Here is an 18,575-nt window from a genome sequence, read left to right on the forward strand (position 1 = left end):
GTTAAATGAACTACATGCCAACCTTGCTTGAGGGACAGAGACTTAGCAATGCGTATTCACGACACTGTCTGTACATTAAAATAGCCGTGAAGTTTTTTTTTGGGTGTCCGTGATTTTGTCTTAAAGTTTGACCCTCTTGTGTTTTCAATTCATTAAAGTTGATTGGAACATTTTGATTGCCTAAGAATTCTTGTTCAGCGTTCTGCCAACCAAGCTAGATAGCTTCCATTAGCATTAACTGGTATTTTAAAGAAAAGTTACCTGCCAACATGGCAATGGAAGATTGCCAAACCCAATGCTTCAAATTGGCAGTCCACAAACCAATGTGCTACTAACCCTGCTACTATGTCCATTATTTTTTACAATCTATGATCTCTAGTCAGTATTTCACTTTTTGAGGGATTGTTTTGCCATTTAGATCTGTCTTCCAAAAAGCTATCCATTCTAAATGTGTTTATGCTTGGACACATTATTGGCAGGCGGTAAGGCGTCAACTCACATCCTGGCTATGTGTTTGCTGAATTCCAGGTCAGTGCATGTGTCCCACTCACACTTGGCTACTGCAGAGTAATCATAAAAGAAGATGGCACCTGCCATGTTGTCACTTAAGTGTCAACTGGCTGGGTGTGAAGGACATGTTGGGTATTTCCTGGCAGAGGTCTTTCCCAATCCCTCTTCCCCTCACGCTGTGGTATAATCCATTTTGGCAGCATGGCAACTCCTTTATTTTCTTTAGGTCCAACATTCCACTTTACAGATGCTAAACATAATCAAATATGTTCACATTGTGCCATAATTTACCAGGCCTGCAAAGTCAGGCTGCAAATACTACTTATTTAGCTTGGAAGATTAAAGTAGCTTCTGCGAGGCTAATAAATGACCACAGCATTGGCTTACATTTATATTTTTAATTATTAGATAAATGTGTTTAAGTGTACATTAGATCTTGAAAAGATAATGGCTGGATTTATACTTCTAAATAAAATATAATACATGTAGCTTATTCTCTCTAAGCATACAGTATAACATGGATACTGATGGAGTAGTGAGAGTCTGATGATGTACTCGGTGGGCAGTTAAAAAATTGCATCTAAATATTGACAGTCTAACAGGTACGAAAAAAAATTAACCTTATTTACTATTATATAATGAACAATGTTATACATTTTTGAAACAAACATTGGGAAATGATGAAGATGCGTAAGTTCCTCTAAGGTTGGGAACCACTGGTGTAGATGGATAGTCGCTCCGTGTTGCTGGCATCAGTGGTCAAATGCCTCATACATAAATGGTTATTGGGGTCAATTAAGATATCCCTTCCCCCAAATACGGTATGTCCTGCATCCACTGGTCATTTCCCTGCTGTCAGCTTTTACAAAGCACATCTCAGCGGTCACTCGCTGCAATTTGAGTTACTATGCCAGTCGATCCAGAGTATTTCTGTTTCTAATATGGAACATGATGGTAAGCAGGCTGTGGGGGTTTGAAAGGTCATCCTTTAAAAATAAATGTTGGCAGAGGGGGTCTCACGTGAAGCTCTCACTTGACATAAAGACACTGTTAATAGTAGGTGGTGTGATATCTCCACTTTGGTTCTAGTGAAGTCAGTGGTCCTACAAACACAAACAATTTAATGTTTTTTAATGTGAATCCTTTAAAGAACTTTAATATATATTTATTTTTAGGTGAGTTATTTACCTGTGGCACAGGCTAGTGGTCTTGACAGGGCTTCTACCCCAGCTGCTGGCCTATGAAGAAGATATGGATATTTAAAGAAAACTATCACATTTGCATAGCTTAATGTAGGTTAAATGGCATTAGTGGCAGCCAAGCCACTGCAATTTTCAACTGCATATCATGACTGTATCCCAATTGCACATGCTTGTCAGCAACACAGAAGGAACCCAGCTCCTCTTTAAGGGTCAGTGACCTGATCATATCATATCCCATTTGCATGGCTTAATGTAGGTAAAACGTCATCAGTGGCAGCCAAGCCACTGCAATGTTTTAAATTACAAGCTGCATATCATGACTGTATTTTATCCCAAATGTAAAATTGGACACACTTGTTAGCGAACACAGCTCCTCTAAAAGGGTCAGTGATCTCAGAAATCCCACATAAAAGGCTATATGAAGAACTTGGAACTTGGCAACATATTTATGAATAGGATAGTTGAAGTCAACAAAAAACATCCACCTGCTTTTGTTGAAAAGGGGTTGATCCCAGCAGAGGAATGTTGGGATGGAAACATGCCAGGAGAGGAAATCGCAGGTAGTGGAGGAGGACAGAAGCTAGCAGTCGGTGGTAGCTCCTATCAAAACATAAAAATATATGTATCTTATGTCACCAAATAAAAACTGAACAGTATAATGTATATTTACTTGACCCTTACCATCTGAGCTGGGCTACTCTGCTCAGGAGTCTCCTTTTGAACATACTGAGGTTTTGATTTGAACCAACCACTAAACCATCCTGCCTTGGTGTTCTGCATAAAACAGAAAACAAATGAGACCCATATCAAACAAATAGCATACAGGTGTCAGAATGACCCACCCACCTGTTTAGGAGGCTCGTTGGTCTGCTCAGAGGCCTCTAAAACTTGCGGGATGCTCGGCTGGCATTGCGCCTGCTGACTGAAGTTGACTTCCAGCATCCGAACCCCTATCTTCAAAGGCAAATACAGACAATGACACACATCCAGGTGAATTTATTTTAAAAACATTTACCAGCTCTATACGCTTGAAAAGGATCAAGTCTTGTGAAGAACTTAATTGTAGCAATATAAATCTATAAAAGGATGACAAAAGTGACATAAAACCAGGAGGTTGCCATATTTATGTTGTTGCTTTTGTTTGAATCAGTACAGAATATTACAAAGATTTCTCACTGTGCCTGCTTCAGAGGATGAGCCAGCCCCTGTAGAAGCAATGATATCAAAATATCACAAACAAGCTGACTCCCCACAGCCCATGGTAAATATCTGAATAAAACAAGGAAAGAATGCTGTCTAACACTGGATTCTCACCCTCTGCTGCTGATGGCAGATTACTCAACTGACAATGTGGCGTGGCAGTTGTGATTTCAGCAGTATCTACGTTACGATAACTCAAGTCTTGACTCGTAGCCACGCTGGGTGTTGGGGGAGCATAAACCAGCGTTACTGGCATTGGGGAATTGGCAGATGGCCTAGACAAGCAACAGGGAGATCACAGTGACATAAGTCTATTAGGACTGGATATCACATGTGCAATAACAGGTTTCATCTATGTGGTTGACAGAAATTGATAAGACATGTTGCTGCACCTTTTGTACCAGTCCTGAGTTTTGCTAACATCCCAGGACAACGTGCTAATTTCCTCAGTAATTCGTTGAACTTGATGCTCAAGTTTTTCTTGATCCCCAGTGCCTCTGTAATAAAGGAGTTCAGGCTCTGGACTCTGGATGTCATGGTTTAGGTCATCAAAGTCTGATTCTGTAAAACAATAAAAACATTCAGAAGTTCAGAAGTATCCTTAGAATATTCATTAGATGAACAAGAAAGCAGTGTGAGAATACACTGTTTTTAGTGTGAAACAAGCCACACAGTGCATCATTTTAAGTAATGAGAGAATTAAAAATGACCTAAGAACACTTTGCTGTCCTCACGTGCCAAAGTACTTCCCTTTTGAGGTGGCTGGTATGTTTCAGTACAATCGTAACTCCCCGTCTGAGTAAAAAAAGAAATGTAGACATCACTTATATAGAAAAACAAGAATCTACAGTGACTCTGTGATGTTGTACTTGGGCATAACTATACTGTACTTGCAAGCATGCTAATATGCTAATGCTTACATGCTGATGTTTAGTAGGTATGTTTACCATGTTTACTATCTTATTTTAGTATGTTCTGCATGTTTAATAATGTCACATTTAGTTATTTTCCAGTCTTTTTATTTCAATTTTAAATATTAAAATGAAGGGGGCTTGGCTATCTCACAGATTCAGGCAGAAGCAACTAGCTAGTCATAACTGTGATCCCTGATGCGGAGTTGGAGCCAGGAAATATATTTCATCCAAAATTTCAGGACGTCAAAGGGCTAATTTTAACTAAATCTGTCAGTGTCTCCTCACAAGACTCACGCGGCAGGACACTCAATTTAGGTGACCTATGTCCCTGAGAAAGCACATATAGTTGGGTTGATTTGGCTGACAAGAGGGTCAGGTAGGTGAGTGAGTGAGTGAGTGAGTGAGTGAGTGAGTGAGTGATGTAAAAGGACCACATATGAAAGTGGCCCAAATCTGAATTGAAAAGATCAGATTCCATGGGATTTGTGCTGTTCATAATGTTATAAATGTCACATATGAGCAAATAAATCAGAATTGGGCCACTTTTGCCTGCAGTGTGAATGTAGCCGAAGTGCCAGCTACCGTGGATAAAAAAATAGATAGAAGAAAAGCCTTTTGAAAGCAAAATCAATTTTCAAACAGAAACAGGTCCCAGTAACCAGTAGCTGGCATAGCATAGGCCTACACATGTAGCATTTGGGGAGGGAATTGTGCGCAATTATTCCCCACAAATGTGAGGCTACAAATGACTTATTCTGAACACATAATACATACTGCTCTGTACTGATCTATGGACAGAGAATTTCAGGCGCAAACAGAAATATAAGATCTAATCCATTCGTTACTACGTACAGAACCAGACAATATTGGCCCAATTCAAGCCATTAAAGTAGCTTTGGTTTATCCAACCACTTAAGATTCCTGTTAATCTTGCATTTCTGTTTAGCTAAAACATTTAAAAATGTTCCTTAGGATTATACATTTTTCTGAAATAAAAGCCATGGAGAAGCTAACCTGTAAACTGTGGTGCCTAGCACGAAGCTGTTTCAGCCAGTCAGGTTCCTGCTCGGCTCCGCTAACACCTGCTTCACTGAACTGACCCTCAGAGTGTCTCAGCCTGTCTGACAGCTGCAGGAAAAAGGACACACATATACAGTATTTCTGTACAATTTAATTGATAGACACTGAGTACTTTTGATTACAGTACTCAAATGTATAAGACACCATAGGTATGTGTGTATGTGTGGGAATACCTTAATAACCTCTCCAGTCAGCACAAAGAAAGGCTCCCTCTGTCTGAGGATTGCCTGTCCTACCACCTCGCAGTAGTGAAAGGTCTGAGATGCAAGCCCACAGTCTAGCAGTCGACAGGCATACAGAAACTTATACACCTGAACACAACGCAGCAATATTTAGCATCGCATGCCTCTTTATCAGATTTATTTAAATAGGACTGCAAATGAGAATAATACAATTTTAAAAAAAAGCTACCTGAAAGGATGGTATTGAAAGGCATTTGCCCCCAAGTGTCTGGCAGTACTCATACAATTCAGTGCACTGGATGGCAAGGTTTGTGGCAAAGTATTCAAAGGATTGCCTGAAGGAGAGGAGAGAATACAGCAAACCAGTCATAAGAAAGATCACCTCAGCAAACACAATAACATAAGAAGATTTAAAGACATTTACCTGCTTTGCCTAGAGGTCATTTCATATACTTATATTTCTTTCATGGAAATGGCAGAATTGATTTATGACTATTGAACTGATGAATGGCATCAAGGAGCAAGCACAGCTCACCTGTGGCTGCTGCCTAGAAGCACAAGTCTTTCTGCCTTCTGTGTGAATACCCCAAAGGGATAACTGGCTGTCAGGTAGCACACATGGGCGGCATGTATAAGGCCTTTGGAGGCTGCACAAGGAAGAACAATACAAAACAACCACCTCGTATATCTGTGCAGAAATAACACTACAACCTCAACCTGTCAATGCGTCCATACCGAGTGTGTCTCCCATAGTGACGATGGCCTTCTGTTGGATGGCAGGATCTCCTGTCTCATTGGAGAGCATAACAGCTAGATGGGGCCTCCAGTCTCCCCATTTCTCATTTCCACAGCACTGGGCACAGAGCATCACTATCAAGACACTTATTGGCTAATAATATACAGAGTGACGTTTTTACAATAATTGCAATTGTGTTGATTGGGATGTGTGAAGAGTTTATGTTCTGAATGTTTTACCATGGCTACAGCAGGGATTCTCCCAGTCAGCAGGTGGAAGAGAGTCTGGAGGGGATCACTGGCTGTTAGCTGGCCTGTAAACCTGCCAAAGAGCTGCTTGTCTCATTGCAAATCTTAAAGTGATGGTTCGGAGTAATTTCACCCTAGGGTCCTTTGCACCATGACCTCGAGCCAAACACCCCCCAAGAAGCTTTTTTCACCTGGGTCGAACATTGGGAGAGTTGGCGTAGAGTAGCGTTATCAGCTGAATAGCTTATTAGCGCAGGGGCTAATGGACCCACGTTTGTATCTCGTAAATGACCCCACTAATAATGCCCGAAATGATACCAAACTTCTACACTAGTACAAATAGGTTATGTACTAATAAAACGATGGATTGGAAAGTTTGTAAGTACACCAGAAGTTTATGAACACTTGCCTGCTCTCTTCTGCTCTCTGTTGCTGCTGCTGCTGCTGCTGCTGCTGCTGCTGCTGCTACCTGCAGTTAGACAAGTGCTTAGGGCCATCTACAAATTACTACACCAAAAAGAGATACAACAAAAATATTTATTAATTTAATGATTAAATAAGGTAATGTCTCCAAACTTACTTTAGTTATTACTTGTCTCCTGCTAGTTAAACTACAGCACTTAGTTAAGAAAAAAAGTTAAATTAAAAAATATTTTTGTTGCATCTCTTTTTGGTGTTGTAATTTGTAGACGGCCCTAAGCACTCGTCTTACAGCAGCAACAACAACAGCAGAGAGCAGAAGCCAGCAGGCAAGTGTTATTTACATAAACTTCTGGTGTACTTACAAACTTTCCAATCCATTGTTTTATGAGTACATAACCTATTTGTACTACAGTAGACGTTTGGTATCATTTCGGGCATTATTAGTGGGGTCATTTACGAGATACAAACGTGGGTCCATTAGCCCCTGCGCTAAGCTATTCTGCTTCTGGGGGGCTGTTTGGCTCGAGGTCATGGTGCAAAGGACACTAGGGTGAAATTACTCCGAACCATCACTTTAACCAAGGCTTTATTACGTGCTAGAAGAAGAGCTACTGTACTAAAAGCCATCACAGTTAAAGAGAATCCATGTTGCTACTCTGTACAGAACTGCTACGGCATGCTGATGTCAATCATAAATGAAAAAAAAGCCTGATTATCTACCTTGAACTTGATAGCTGATGTTAGCAATGAAATGGTACCAAAATAACGTAAAACTATTATTACACTGGAAGGAACACTCATGGACAAAGTCGTACTTCTTGGAAAGTAATACTCAGTTGGTTGTCATATATAATTTCACCGCTAGATGGGAGAAATTCTTACACAATGTAGCTTTAAAACATCTTATTGTATGTCAAGCAAGATGATGTACACTCTCTGGTGAAGTGTTAATGCTCTATTTGTAATCTGTGAGTCTTCCTCCCTTAATTCTGACTGCAGGCAAATGCACTTTTCTTCAATTGGAGGTGCAATTACTTCCATAAAAATGTCAATAAGACTTTTGTCCAAAAAAATGGCATGATCATTTTACATTCCACAAATTGTTTAAGGCCACGCTAGCAGCTACTTATGCCCCACCATGCCAAAATGCTTCATGGACTTGCTGCATTCCTGGAGGCTTGGCTAAAACATACACAGGAAACTGATGATATACTCCTAATACAATTGACAGAAATAGTTTCCATTTTATTGTAGCTGTAAAACAAGTTTAAAGCATGTCATAAGAGCTCCCTCTGACTGCTCATAAGCATCTGTTCAGCACAGTGGTGTAGGATCTGTTGTCCATTAAAACATATCATAAGAGCATATTATAAGAGCTCCCTCTGACTGCTCAAAATCATCTCTCAATTACTGCTCACGTGTAGAGTTATATACAGATTTCTTGCAGCTGTCATGTCTTAGATCACTTTGCTTCTTTTACCTGTTCAGCACAGTGGTGTAGGATCTGTTGTCCATTTTGCTGGCCAGAAAAAGTGCATGTCCCCACAGGCCGCTGCTCATAGCTGACTCCAAGGCCTCCTGGAAATCCAGTGGGACAAACACTCAGATCCCAACACAGTATGACAACCATGGTAACTGTGATGAAGATGTAACACAAAGGTTTGGAGCACTCCATTGCGTGCGTGATAAACTATTTAATGATATGCAGCTTACTATTGGAATATATAGACCAAATCACCGTGACTAACACAAAAATAACCTCAAGGTAGACAAATGGGCATTGATATGAATAGTGGAGATGTGCAGCAACAATTTTGGCGCCCTAGTGATGGCATCAGATAAAGATTATGCAGTAAGGTTGTGCTGCTGTTGAAATTACATTCACATTTTGGATTTTAAAAATTACAAATATGGAGAGCCACTTAGCACAGACCTTTAAAGAGAAAGAGAGAGAGAGAGAGAGAGAGAGAGAGAGAGAGAGAGACGTGTGTGTTCCATGTCACCCAACAGATATAACTATAGGCCTAGCCTGTCTGACAGCTAATGGTAAAACAAAATCTATTAATGATTCCATGGTAAACCAGAGTTATTGCATTATTTATGTTTTCCAGATTATTGTCATTTATTGTACATGCTACTTTATATTTTCCAGTTTTCAGCTCAGCAACCTGGGTTTTGCATATTCTAAGCTAGCCGTAAACCCCCATTTGGCTGCTACATTCCCAGTGTTAGCAAACGCTAGCTAGTCTGTTAACATGAATACTTGCAAGCCTCCAAGCACAGACGTCACACTTTAAATCCTACCTGTTGCCTTTCACCATCCACTTATTTAACTGCTGTTGCATCCCTTGACATGCTATCTCTTTTTCCCTCTTTCTTTTTCTATTTTTAGCCCCCAAGAGCTTTTTTGCTTTATCCATCTTTTTCCATAGACGACAACTCACTACTGTACGGATCCCACTATGGCTACGCCAAGACCCGGGTTCCCTCTTCTACAGTATGTCAAAATTCTATTATGGAATCTTATGAGATAGGGCGCCTACTCAAGCCTGTTAGTCCTCTACAATGTTATATAATAACATTTAGGAAATGCAGAAATGATTTAGAAATGCACAAAAGCAGCTACATACAGAAAATACCAAAAAATAATTTGTAAATCTTTTTTTTTTTACCATTGCTTTGGCGCCCCCATGGTGCTGTGCCCTTATGCGCTGCATATAGCGCATACCCACTTTTTGCGCCACTGATTTCAGCCTTAACTGTAGTGAACTGAAGTTCCTGCTGTGCTAATTTTCTGTACCATTTTGCTTTGCTAGCATCTTCAATAAACCAAAACATCTCACCGCTGGTCAGACTGACTGCTTGCTTGGGTTGTGTCATTTTCTTTAGTTTGTGGCCCAACAGCTAAATTAGGTCTAGGCCCAATGTTAATAAAGGTTTTGAAATATGAAAGCATCAAACATGCATTTTAGATGAATGAGATGAGAGTGTAAATCACATTGTCCCCTGTTTGCTCAGCACTGTTAATTGTATGTACAGGGGTTTTCTACTCGGAAGTTATTGTAAACATTGTGATCGGGTCTATACTGTATAATTTATATCCTGCCCTGGAGAGTAGAACATTTATATTCTGGCATTCGCTGAGATTACTAGTGGTGAAAAGTAAGTAAGTACACTTAGATAAGTACTGGGGCACGTTCAATCCCAGTTTCTGGGTTGAAAGACATGTTTCATCGGAACGGTTTGAAACAATGTGCAATGGGCTTTGAGGTATGTTTTCTCTCATTTAGTATGTGTGTCAGAGATGTTATCCATTCAGCAGCGACATGTAAACTCATGGTAATAAAAGGCGCACACAGCAGGGGGTTCAACGCACCACTGTTTCAGTTTAAATAAACGGTTTTGTCGGGGCTGAACGTGTCCCTGAACTGTAAGTACAAGTTTGCGGTACCTGTATTTAACTTGTATTTTCCTTATACTTCTACTTGTATGTTTTACCCTACTACATTTATTTAACAGTTGTAGTTACTGGAGACTTTTCAGATTAGACTTTTACATTAAAAACATATGACAAGCTTTGAAACACAATCCATTATTAAAGATTAGACCAGTGGTTCCCAGTTTTTGGCTAGTGACCCCTTTAAAAGCAGACAAAAGCAGTGTCTAGTGGGGGTTCCATTCCTTGTCGTGCGTCAGATGTCAATGAGTTGTTAGCAGTCCCACCAAAGTGACGTTACTTGCCCCTCTTAACTTCTCCCATGGTTTAATTTAAATTTAAGGCTTTAGGTTGAGAAACCGCAGGACTAACCTTCCTTAGTCTACATAAATTAGTTAAAACTAGCACCTTGACCACCTACAACCGTAAAATGCTGCTTACACAGCTGCAATCCAAATTCAGTTTTCTGTAGAATGAGTACTTTACGTTTACTTTTGATACTTTAAGTACATTTAGGAATAATTCTGTACTTTTACTTAAAGCTATAGTGCATAGTTTCTTCCGCCCCCATGAGGAATTCTAAGTAATGACAACAAGACTCGGCGCGTCCACACGATACAAGCCTTCTGTGACCGCGCTACTTCAGAAGGGAACTAAAAAAAAAAAAAAAAACGTCAAATGAATATAGAGTTCAAAAGGTACAAACCTTCTTTCTTCCAGCAAGCAGCAGTTGAGTGTAGCGTTGCAGCGTGGTCTCAGAGGTCTCAGAACTCAAGCTGCTCCAGTTTCCTGTGAGCAGGTCATCTCCTGTGCGAGGTGGTGCTTCAGCAGTTGTGCCCTCACTGAAGTCAATGAGTGTTGGAGCATCTGACTCCCAGCTTCCATCTGAATGTGAGCCCTGCATCAGCAGCTCTGCGATATCTGAGCCAACTATTTGCTGAAACAATGGAAACGTAGTGATAATTGTAATAAAAACATGATAATTACTTTGATGCCTGTTTGATGCAAATGTGAACTATTTCCACATATAATAATAACAAGACATGACCCACTTACTCCATTCTGTCTGCAGAGCAAGATGAGTAAATTCCACAAGAGGGCAGCAGAACTCTTATCATGCTGGTTGTCACCACTCATGCAGGCGCCTGCCCTCTGGTGGGCAAACTCTATAGCATCTACTTTGTGCAAATCTTCCCTTCAAAAACATGAAAAGAACCGAATTCAAACAACATTCAAACATTGAATTTTACATATAATCGTTATTAATGTCTCACAAGACTAATAATACTTTTAGATTTGACATTCAGCAGAATGTATTGATGGTAGGGAAATTGCATCAATCATTTTGTTTGGATCAGAGATCTTCAACAGGGGGTCTGGGACTCCTATGGGGTCCTCAGAGTCAATGCAGGGGGGTTTCTTTTTAAATTAAAAAGTCCTAAAATGAATGCAACACATTATTAGCAAATATAAATCCCCACTGATGATAGGCTTACTGACCTATAGGTAAGGTAGTCACTATGATACACAGATACAGTAATCCTAAGGATTCACTGTGTATGTTTAACATTAAAACAACAATTATTAGGCTATTTAATAGCTTAGTATTCTATGCAAAAAGGTATGTATAAAGGCTTGAGGCCGCCCTACACATTATTGTAGGTCAGTTTAATATGCAACTTCATTTTATAAAATATATGTAGTTGGGGGTTCCTGCTGTCTCTCTTTCAGTTAAGGGGTCCTTGAAAACATTGAAGACCCCTGGTTTAGATTATTTAGTGGTGAGAATTTCTGTATCAGAATTGCACAACAAATGACAAAGCCAACACCAAATACCTGACAAGTACCTGATTAAGGGCCCTGGGAAGCTTCTCATCTCCTGCTGTTCCTTTGTCTCACCCAGAATTATCTGTGCAGACATAAAGAAAAACGAATCTCTTTCATTCTTATTCAAGAATACAGTACTAGTGGTTCAGAAAAAGAAAATCTTATATTATCAACACAGGCTAGTGTTGAACTTACTTCCAGACTGTGGATTTCCAGCTGGCTGACGTTCTCCTGTGTGGACAAGCGTGGCGTGACCCGTATCAGTTGGCCTGCTGGCCCAAAGCTGACAACCGCATGAGGGATTGAGTACTTCAGAGGAGCTGCCATCTGATGCATCGGTCGATGCTCTGAGGAGATAAGAAGCACAGAAGAGAATGCATCATGATAAATACTCAGTAAAGTGGACCTGAGAGAAAACAGCTTGACCTGTACGCTCACCTGCATCAGATGTGTGAACAGATTGTATGACAGGCTCGCTGTGTTCAGCTCCATTGATGTACTGACTTAGTTCATAGCTGCTGGAGGATAACCCTGAGTTTTTGGAACTTTCTAATGTCGCCGGGTAATAAGAGGAAACCTCTTCATTGTCTCTGGAGGGATTATCCTCGTAGTCATTGAGGTAATGCTGGGAGTTGTCTCTGCCTTGGTCATACCTGAAAGAATGAAAGCAACAGTAAAAAAAACTTACATTGGCTTCCTGTTGGATTTTGCATTGATTTTAAAAATTCCCCCATACATTTTAAGGCATTAACCTGTCCATGCATTATCATGATTTCATGCATGACTTCATTCATGAAAAAGCATGAATTCATGCATGACTTAATGCAAAAAACAATACATTAATTAATGCATCAGTTAAGGTATTTGAATCATCATGATTTCTGATTTATGACCAGTCACAGCAGTGTACATATATTCTGAAGAATTGCAGTGTTGTAAATCATGGTTAACTAAACATTACTTCTTCATTACTTCATCATGTTTGTGGCCCTTCAAATAAAGTGCTGACTTGGTCCATCTTTAACATTGATAAATAAGATATGATTAATGGTGGCATAACATATAATGTATTAAGAATTAAAGGAGTGGGTTGGTAATATGATACTGAGGTCACTACATTGACACAAAATACAGTATACTGCAGATTGATTTTTATAGTTGCTTTATTCACAACAACATAAGTCACCTGAATAGTAATGCATGAGAACAATGCTCACCCAAGTGGGATATTTATGAATTTTTACTTTTTACTAACTTCTAAGTGTCTGAACACCAGAAATGTCTTTTTTTGTTATTTATTTCAGGGGTCACAAAGATGATTGTTGCATATGCCACCATAAATCATATCTTATTTATGAATGCTAAAGATGGACCAGGTAAGCACTTAATTTAAGGGCCACAAACATGATGAAATAATGAAGAAGTAATATTTATATATAATATAATATTGCTTTTTCATGCATGAAGTCAAGATAATTCATGTACCATTATTATAGTGTTACCTTTTAACTTCTCTTAAATCTTTAAAAAATAATAATTTTATAGAAGGTTTTGGTGACTACTTAACATGTTTCTTCTGTTTTACCACTGCAGCCCTGCAACAATAATACATCTATTTGATCAGTTTTTTACTGTCAGTTACAGATCAATAAAAGGGTTGCAGCTTACCTGTAGTCCTCAGTGTAGGAGCTCCCTGAATGTCCCAGCTTGTATGTATTGTCATGATAAGGGCCCGTTCTCAAAGAGTCTTGGGGACCCCACTGGCCAGTATCTTAATGATAACAAATATCATGTTATTTCTTTTTACCAAGAAATAGTGTGTAGTACACTGCTAATAAGAGTTATTTTGTATCACTGTACCTTGTTGTCCATGATGTCCTCTATAGTAGTCATGGTCATAATAACCATAGTTGTCTCTGTAGTCCCAGTGGCTCTGGGGTGGATAGTCATATCCATGCCTGGAAATGAAAGCCTCTGGTTTCATTTTTGATTTGATTGCTTGATGTTGCACACATTCTTTAAAATACAAAACAATACACCATAAAACACAACATATGTCTTTCACATTGAAAGAGAAAGAGTGTGTGCTGGAGAGGTCAGAAACCCGGGTCACTAAAACTCAGTTTATGATAAAAATAGAACACTAAATTGTGAAACTAGAATACAAAAAAATATACAGTTTAAAATTGTATTTATCATTGCATTGATTAATTTTCTTCCTGTGCGGAAAAAAACTGTTCTTCTTTTCCACCTTCTTCCTGTAACCAACCTCATGGTAAGAGGAGTCTGTATCCCAGCATGCACCTAATGTGCTACGTACTTGAACCTTTTGCAGCACCACGCTGTATATATACGTATCATACTATGAATAGTTTGTGTTTGTCTTGTACAGCATGATTAGCCTACGTACACTCAAATTATTATTAAAATCTTACAGTGACTTTGGCACAATCCATATACTGTATTTAGGATAATTAGTGTGAGGTAACACCAAAGAACATTTATACAAAACTCTTCAATTTAAGCAATAGGTTTCAGAGAGCTGTATGCACAGTCCCATTACTGTACACACCTGGACTGGGGTCTTTGGTGTTCCGGACGGCCATAGCCATAAGGATACTGCTGAGTGTTGTGAGGATACTGCTCTGGTCTGGCAGGAGGACTGGTGAAGTGAGCCCTGTAGTGGGCATCCGCCTGAGCCCAGTGCCTGTCCCTCACTCTGGGGTTCTGTGGTGGGTAGGTCTGGTCCCTCTCCTGCTGAGAATACCTGTAGTAGTCCTCTCTGTCTCTTGTTCTGTGGGAGTGACGGCCAGAGTTGGGCAGGATGGGATCTCTGTTAACACTCTGATCCATGATGACCCCTTCACACAAGATCAGCCCTCCCTGTTAAGGTAGGAAATTCTGTCTCCAAGAAATCCTTATTTCAAAGTAAAATCCACACAGTAACAATGTGTTTTGTTTAGGTTCTTTCAGTTCGTACATGCCAGATGCAGTCAAAGTACATCCACGGCTGCCACATCATTTCACAGGAAACACATCAGCTGATAACAAGTCAGCATGATAACAAGAGGATAAAGTTCACAAAATACCGTGACCCATATAACAATGTGTTGTTACTGCAAAGGAACCAGTGCTAGAGAGTGTAAATGATCCCGATGAGAGAGAGAAAAAAACCGTACTAAATCTAAATCACACCATTCAGGGTATGAATCCTTCATCTCCGTTATATAGCCTATCCCAGCGTGAGTATTCTCAGGGAGCTGAGAGTAAACAGTGGAGCACGCCCTGAGGAGTTTGACAGCTGCAGTCCAACAAGGCTGGAAAAAAAGGAAATCACGTCCATCTTCAGAATTAGCACAGAAAAAAATACTGTCAGAACTTTTTGTGTTATTTACACACGACTAACCGTGTCCTCGGATTGTAAAGTACATGTAAAAAGAACAACTTTGAAGTGTTGAGTGTTGCCACGTTGCCGGTAGAGAAGATGCAGCGGACCGCCACAGTCGGTGTTTTAGAGTTGGGGTTAAGCTGGTCTCCGGTCTGTTTTAGTGATGTTCCTGGGAACATGGGCAAAATAAAACTGATTTCTAGTCAGCGGTGAAAACTTCGAAGCTGAACGTTTTTGTTACATTCCCACCAGAGGCGCTCTAACTCATAAAGGCTTATTGAGATACGCTGCCATTCAAGTCCTCAACGGTCTGACTCTACACTTGTTCATGTCAATTATTTTTTTCCCATTCATTTTGTATCAGCCTCTGAATAAATGAATACAATATATGGCATTTATGTTAGATTTACAGTGGGCTACACTACTCTTACACTCTCTCTCTCTACAGGCCTACTCACAATACAATATTAAAAATTACAATCATTTTTTCCTGGATTCTCATGTGCCATAGCCTATGACTTTTTCACAGCAGGTATTTTGACTTTTGTCTCCCTCCTTGATTTCATTTGTCTAAATTTGCTCTTCATGTTTAAAAAAAAAGATGAAGAGAACAGGGAGCATCACAGTTACACAGACTCGTCTACTCCTTACTTATCCGTAGCCTACGTTGTCACAAGATGAAAGAGAAGGAATGCTAAACATAAAATGAGAAAATATCGCATCAGCAGCTGATATGGAACTGCAATAGCCTGTAGCCTAGTATAATTTAAAATTATGCTACTTCTTATGGCTCACTGACTTCTCTTTGTGTGTGCCGGTGCATTGAATACACTCTAAAACTGCTATAATATCCTAATCAGAACTATTATTTTGTGATTAACTGTGGCACGTGTTTACTACCTTTCCCAGTAAACTGCCCTGTCACAGTCACAGGGTGTCGCTATATTCACAAAGATTAGATGAAATTGAAAACTGTATTTCCATGGGACCAATGGGACCGGTTTATGCAAATAAGTTGTGGGGACAGCGGGTTTTACTACTAGAAACGTTAGACTTGCCGGGCATACGGTGAGAATCTCAGCATACAGAAGCAGTCAGTTTCGCTCTGGGTATTTTACAACACCAAGCCGCTCGGATGTGCAATATGACTTTTGAAGAAACCAGTGGAGAGAATTCTTCAGAAAGGTTAGCTCGTGTTGTTTAACTTCTTGCATTTCCCTTCGCTTTTGCCTTTGTAGTTCTAGCTTGTTTTAGATGTATACTTCACGACTAGAACCGTTTATGACCTTAACCTGGACACATTTTATGTTACTGTCTATGTCAAGTAAGGTTTCTTTCATATTGTCAGCTCTGGCTGTCATTTAGCGATAGTTTGTCCATATAGTCTAACGTTACTGTAACGTTAGCTAGTTAACACAAGTGCAACAGTATAGTCGCTCTAACGTTAGGTTAACGCTAAAGCTAAAGCTAGAGTAAGCTTAGCGTTAACCTAACTAGTTGTGCTAGCTAGTTGTTTAATTAGCTCAATGCTACGTGTTTAATATTTCGTTGTCAAATCTGTACTATGATGCAGAAATGTTCATATTGTTGTGTCTTAACACATTTCAGTCTGTGCATATCATTACTGAATAATATCGACATATACATCTGAAATAGCAGTTAGCTATCGCATTGACCGTGTTCTTGTATGTTTTGCTGGCTGATATTTAAATACATGTATCAAATGTCTATTTCCTCAGGATGGAATCGGTGCCTAAAGCATTAGAGGAGGTCCTGAGCTCTGCATTGCCTCAGGGTTGCATCACCGTTGGAGTTTATGAGGCAGCAAAGTCACTAAATGCGTAAGTTAACAATATGATTATACTGTAGCGTTAGCTCTTAGTTAATTAATCTTATGAGAAACGTGAGACATATTTCCTTTTCCTTACAACTCGTTATTGTCTTTGCTAGGGATCCAGACAATGTAGTGTTGTGTCTATTGGCCACAGACGATGAGGAGGATGTGGCTCTCCAGATTCATTTCACCTTGATCCAGGCATTCTGCTGTGAGAATGACATCAACATCCTGCGGGTGAGCAACATGAGGCGTCTGGCAGAAATACTCGGAGGAATGAAATCCGGAGGGGAGCCCATTGACCTGCACTGTGTTTTAGTTACTGTAAGTGTCATTACTCATGTCTGCTGTTTACTATAGTACTGCTGCATATTGCTCACTTCCCTTCAGACTGGAAAGAGAGTTGTTTTGCCTTAGTTAGTGTCCTTTTTAGTACCGAGTTCATTGTCTTTACTTGCAAGGAACGGTTGCTAACAATGGTTGTGCAATCAGAATAATTTCAGTCTGTTTGCACATTTCATAAATCAGCAGATGGTAACTACTTTGTTCTTTCTTCTGCAGAATCCCCAGTCATCACTGTGGAAGGACCCAGCACTAAGCAAAGTGACCAGATTCTGCAGAGAAAGCCGTTGTTTGGATCAGTGGGTGCCTGTTATCAACCTGCCCGACCGATGAAACTGCTTGGAATATTAATGTTTTTTGTGCATTGGGGAAAAAGTAACTGCACAAGGCCCGTGTTAATGTCTGTGTTGGACTCCTTCGGAAAGTGCCCCAGAGAGAGAGCGAGAGACGGGAGGGGCAGAAAAAAGAACACAAGCAGCAAAATGTTCCAACAAATTTCCCAGGTCATGGTGAACTCGTGTGCCAAGAAAGAGTGACTCAGCAGTCTGTGTTCCAGGATTTCCAATGTATGACAGCGCCTTTCTCTGCCAAGAAAGAAGCCTTTACAGGAAACTGAACCATGTGAGCAGACAAGCACACGTGATGGTGAGCACAAGCCAGAACTGGGTCAAAGCAGACAGAGAGGCTCGGTTGACAAGACTCCAAAAACTGGACCATGCTGGAGTGGACCAGTCATAGCTCTCAGCTTGAAGAATTCCTCATGAAAATTCGACCAAATCCTAGCATTTCTTCAACAGCACATGTATGTAATCGTATTCAAGACTTCATGTCACTTTGATAATTTAAAAGGGAAAGTTTTCAGTTTATTGTTATTATTTTAAGGGCAATGTTTGTTTAGATTTGTCCACTAATTATTGCGTTGATGTGTTATTAATTTAATGAATCTATTTATTGTGCATAGTTCATTGAATTCTGCCTTGTTAAATTGAATGAAATAAACAAAAAACCAACAGTTTACAGGGTGGTTTTGCCTTAATGATTTTGCAGGTATACTACAGGTTTAGCATGCTTGTAGGAAGTCACACAGTGTCCTGAACAGTGCATGCCTCCTGCGCCCATAGCTTGCACATAGGAAGCTTAACATGTTGCCTCACAGGGTTTGGATTTTATTTTGTCATGTCACTGCCTGGGCAGGTTAAAGAAGGAACATGACCTTTCTAACAGTTCTGCAGCGTGCATCTCTTGGACCAAAA

At 39.9% G+C, this 18,575-nt stretch overlaps 2 protein-coding genes across 3 annotated transcripts; one reads left to right on the forward strand and one right to left on the reverse strand.

Moving 5' to 3' along the window:
- Positions 1–1,188: 1,188 nt before the first annotated feature.
- sec16b (SEC16 homolog B, endoplasmic reticulum export factor) lies at positions 1,189–15,230 on the reverse strand. The gene is made up of 25 exons (XM_028587721.1): positions 15,165–15,230; positions 14,331–15,075; positions 13,619–13,716; positions 13,427–13,529; positions 12,197–12,411; positions 11,954–12,105; positions 11,779–11,840; positions 10,988–11,126; positions 10,638–10,868; positions 7,976–8,073; positions 6,064–6,145; positions 5,824–5,941; positions 5,624–5,735; positions 5,318–5,423; positions 5,080–5,217; positions 4,841–4,954; positions 3,623–3,707; positions 3,305–3,473; positions 3,027–3,187; positions 2,889–2,917; positions 2,559–2,666; positions 2,394–2,486; positions 2,198–2,312; positions 1,699–1,748; positions 1,189–1,613 (listed from the first exon to the last, which is right to left on the reverse strand). The coding sequence occupies exons 2-24, from the start codon at positions 14,609–14,611 to the stop codon at positions 1,732–1,734; spliced, it is 2,826 nt and encodes a 941-aa protein (XP_028443522.1). The 5' UTR covers positions 14,612–15,075; positions 15,165–15,230; the 3' UTR covers positions 1,189–1,613; positions 1,699–1,731.
- A 913-nt stretch (positions 15,231–16,143) lies between these two features.
- Positions 16,144–18,339, forward strand: gadd45ab (growth arrest and DNA-damage-inducible, alpha, b). 2 transcript variants are annotated; one of them, XM_028587378.1, is made up of 4 exons: positions 16,144–16,331; positions 16,886–16,987; positions 17,097–17,304; positions 17,542–18,339. In XM_028587378.1, the coding sequence occupies exons 1-4, from the start codon at positions 16,282–16,284 to the stop codon at positions 17,653–17,655; spliced, it is 474 nt and encodes a 157-aa protein (XP_028443179.1). In that variant the 5' UTR covers positions 16,144–16,281; the 3' UTR covers positions 17,656–18,339. The 2 variants fall into 2 exon arrangements, with proteins under 2 accessions (XP_028443179.1, XP_028443180.1); XM_028587379.1 differs by lacking the exon at positions 16,144–16,331 and adding an exon at positions 16,372–16,470.
- Positions 18,340–18,575: the final 236 nt, after the last annotated feature.

Source organism: Perca flavescens, chromosome 9 (genome assembly GCF_004354835.1).
Source record: "Perca flavescens isolate YP-PL-M2 chromosome 9, PFLA_1.0, whole genome shotgun sequence".
NCBI lineage: Eukaryota > Metazoa > Chordata > Actinopteri > Perciformes > Percidae > Perca > Perca flavescens.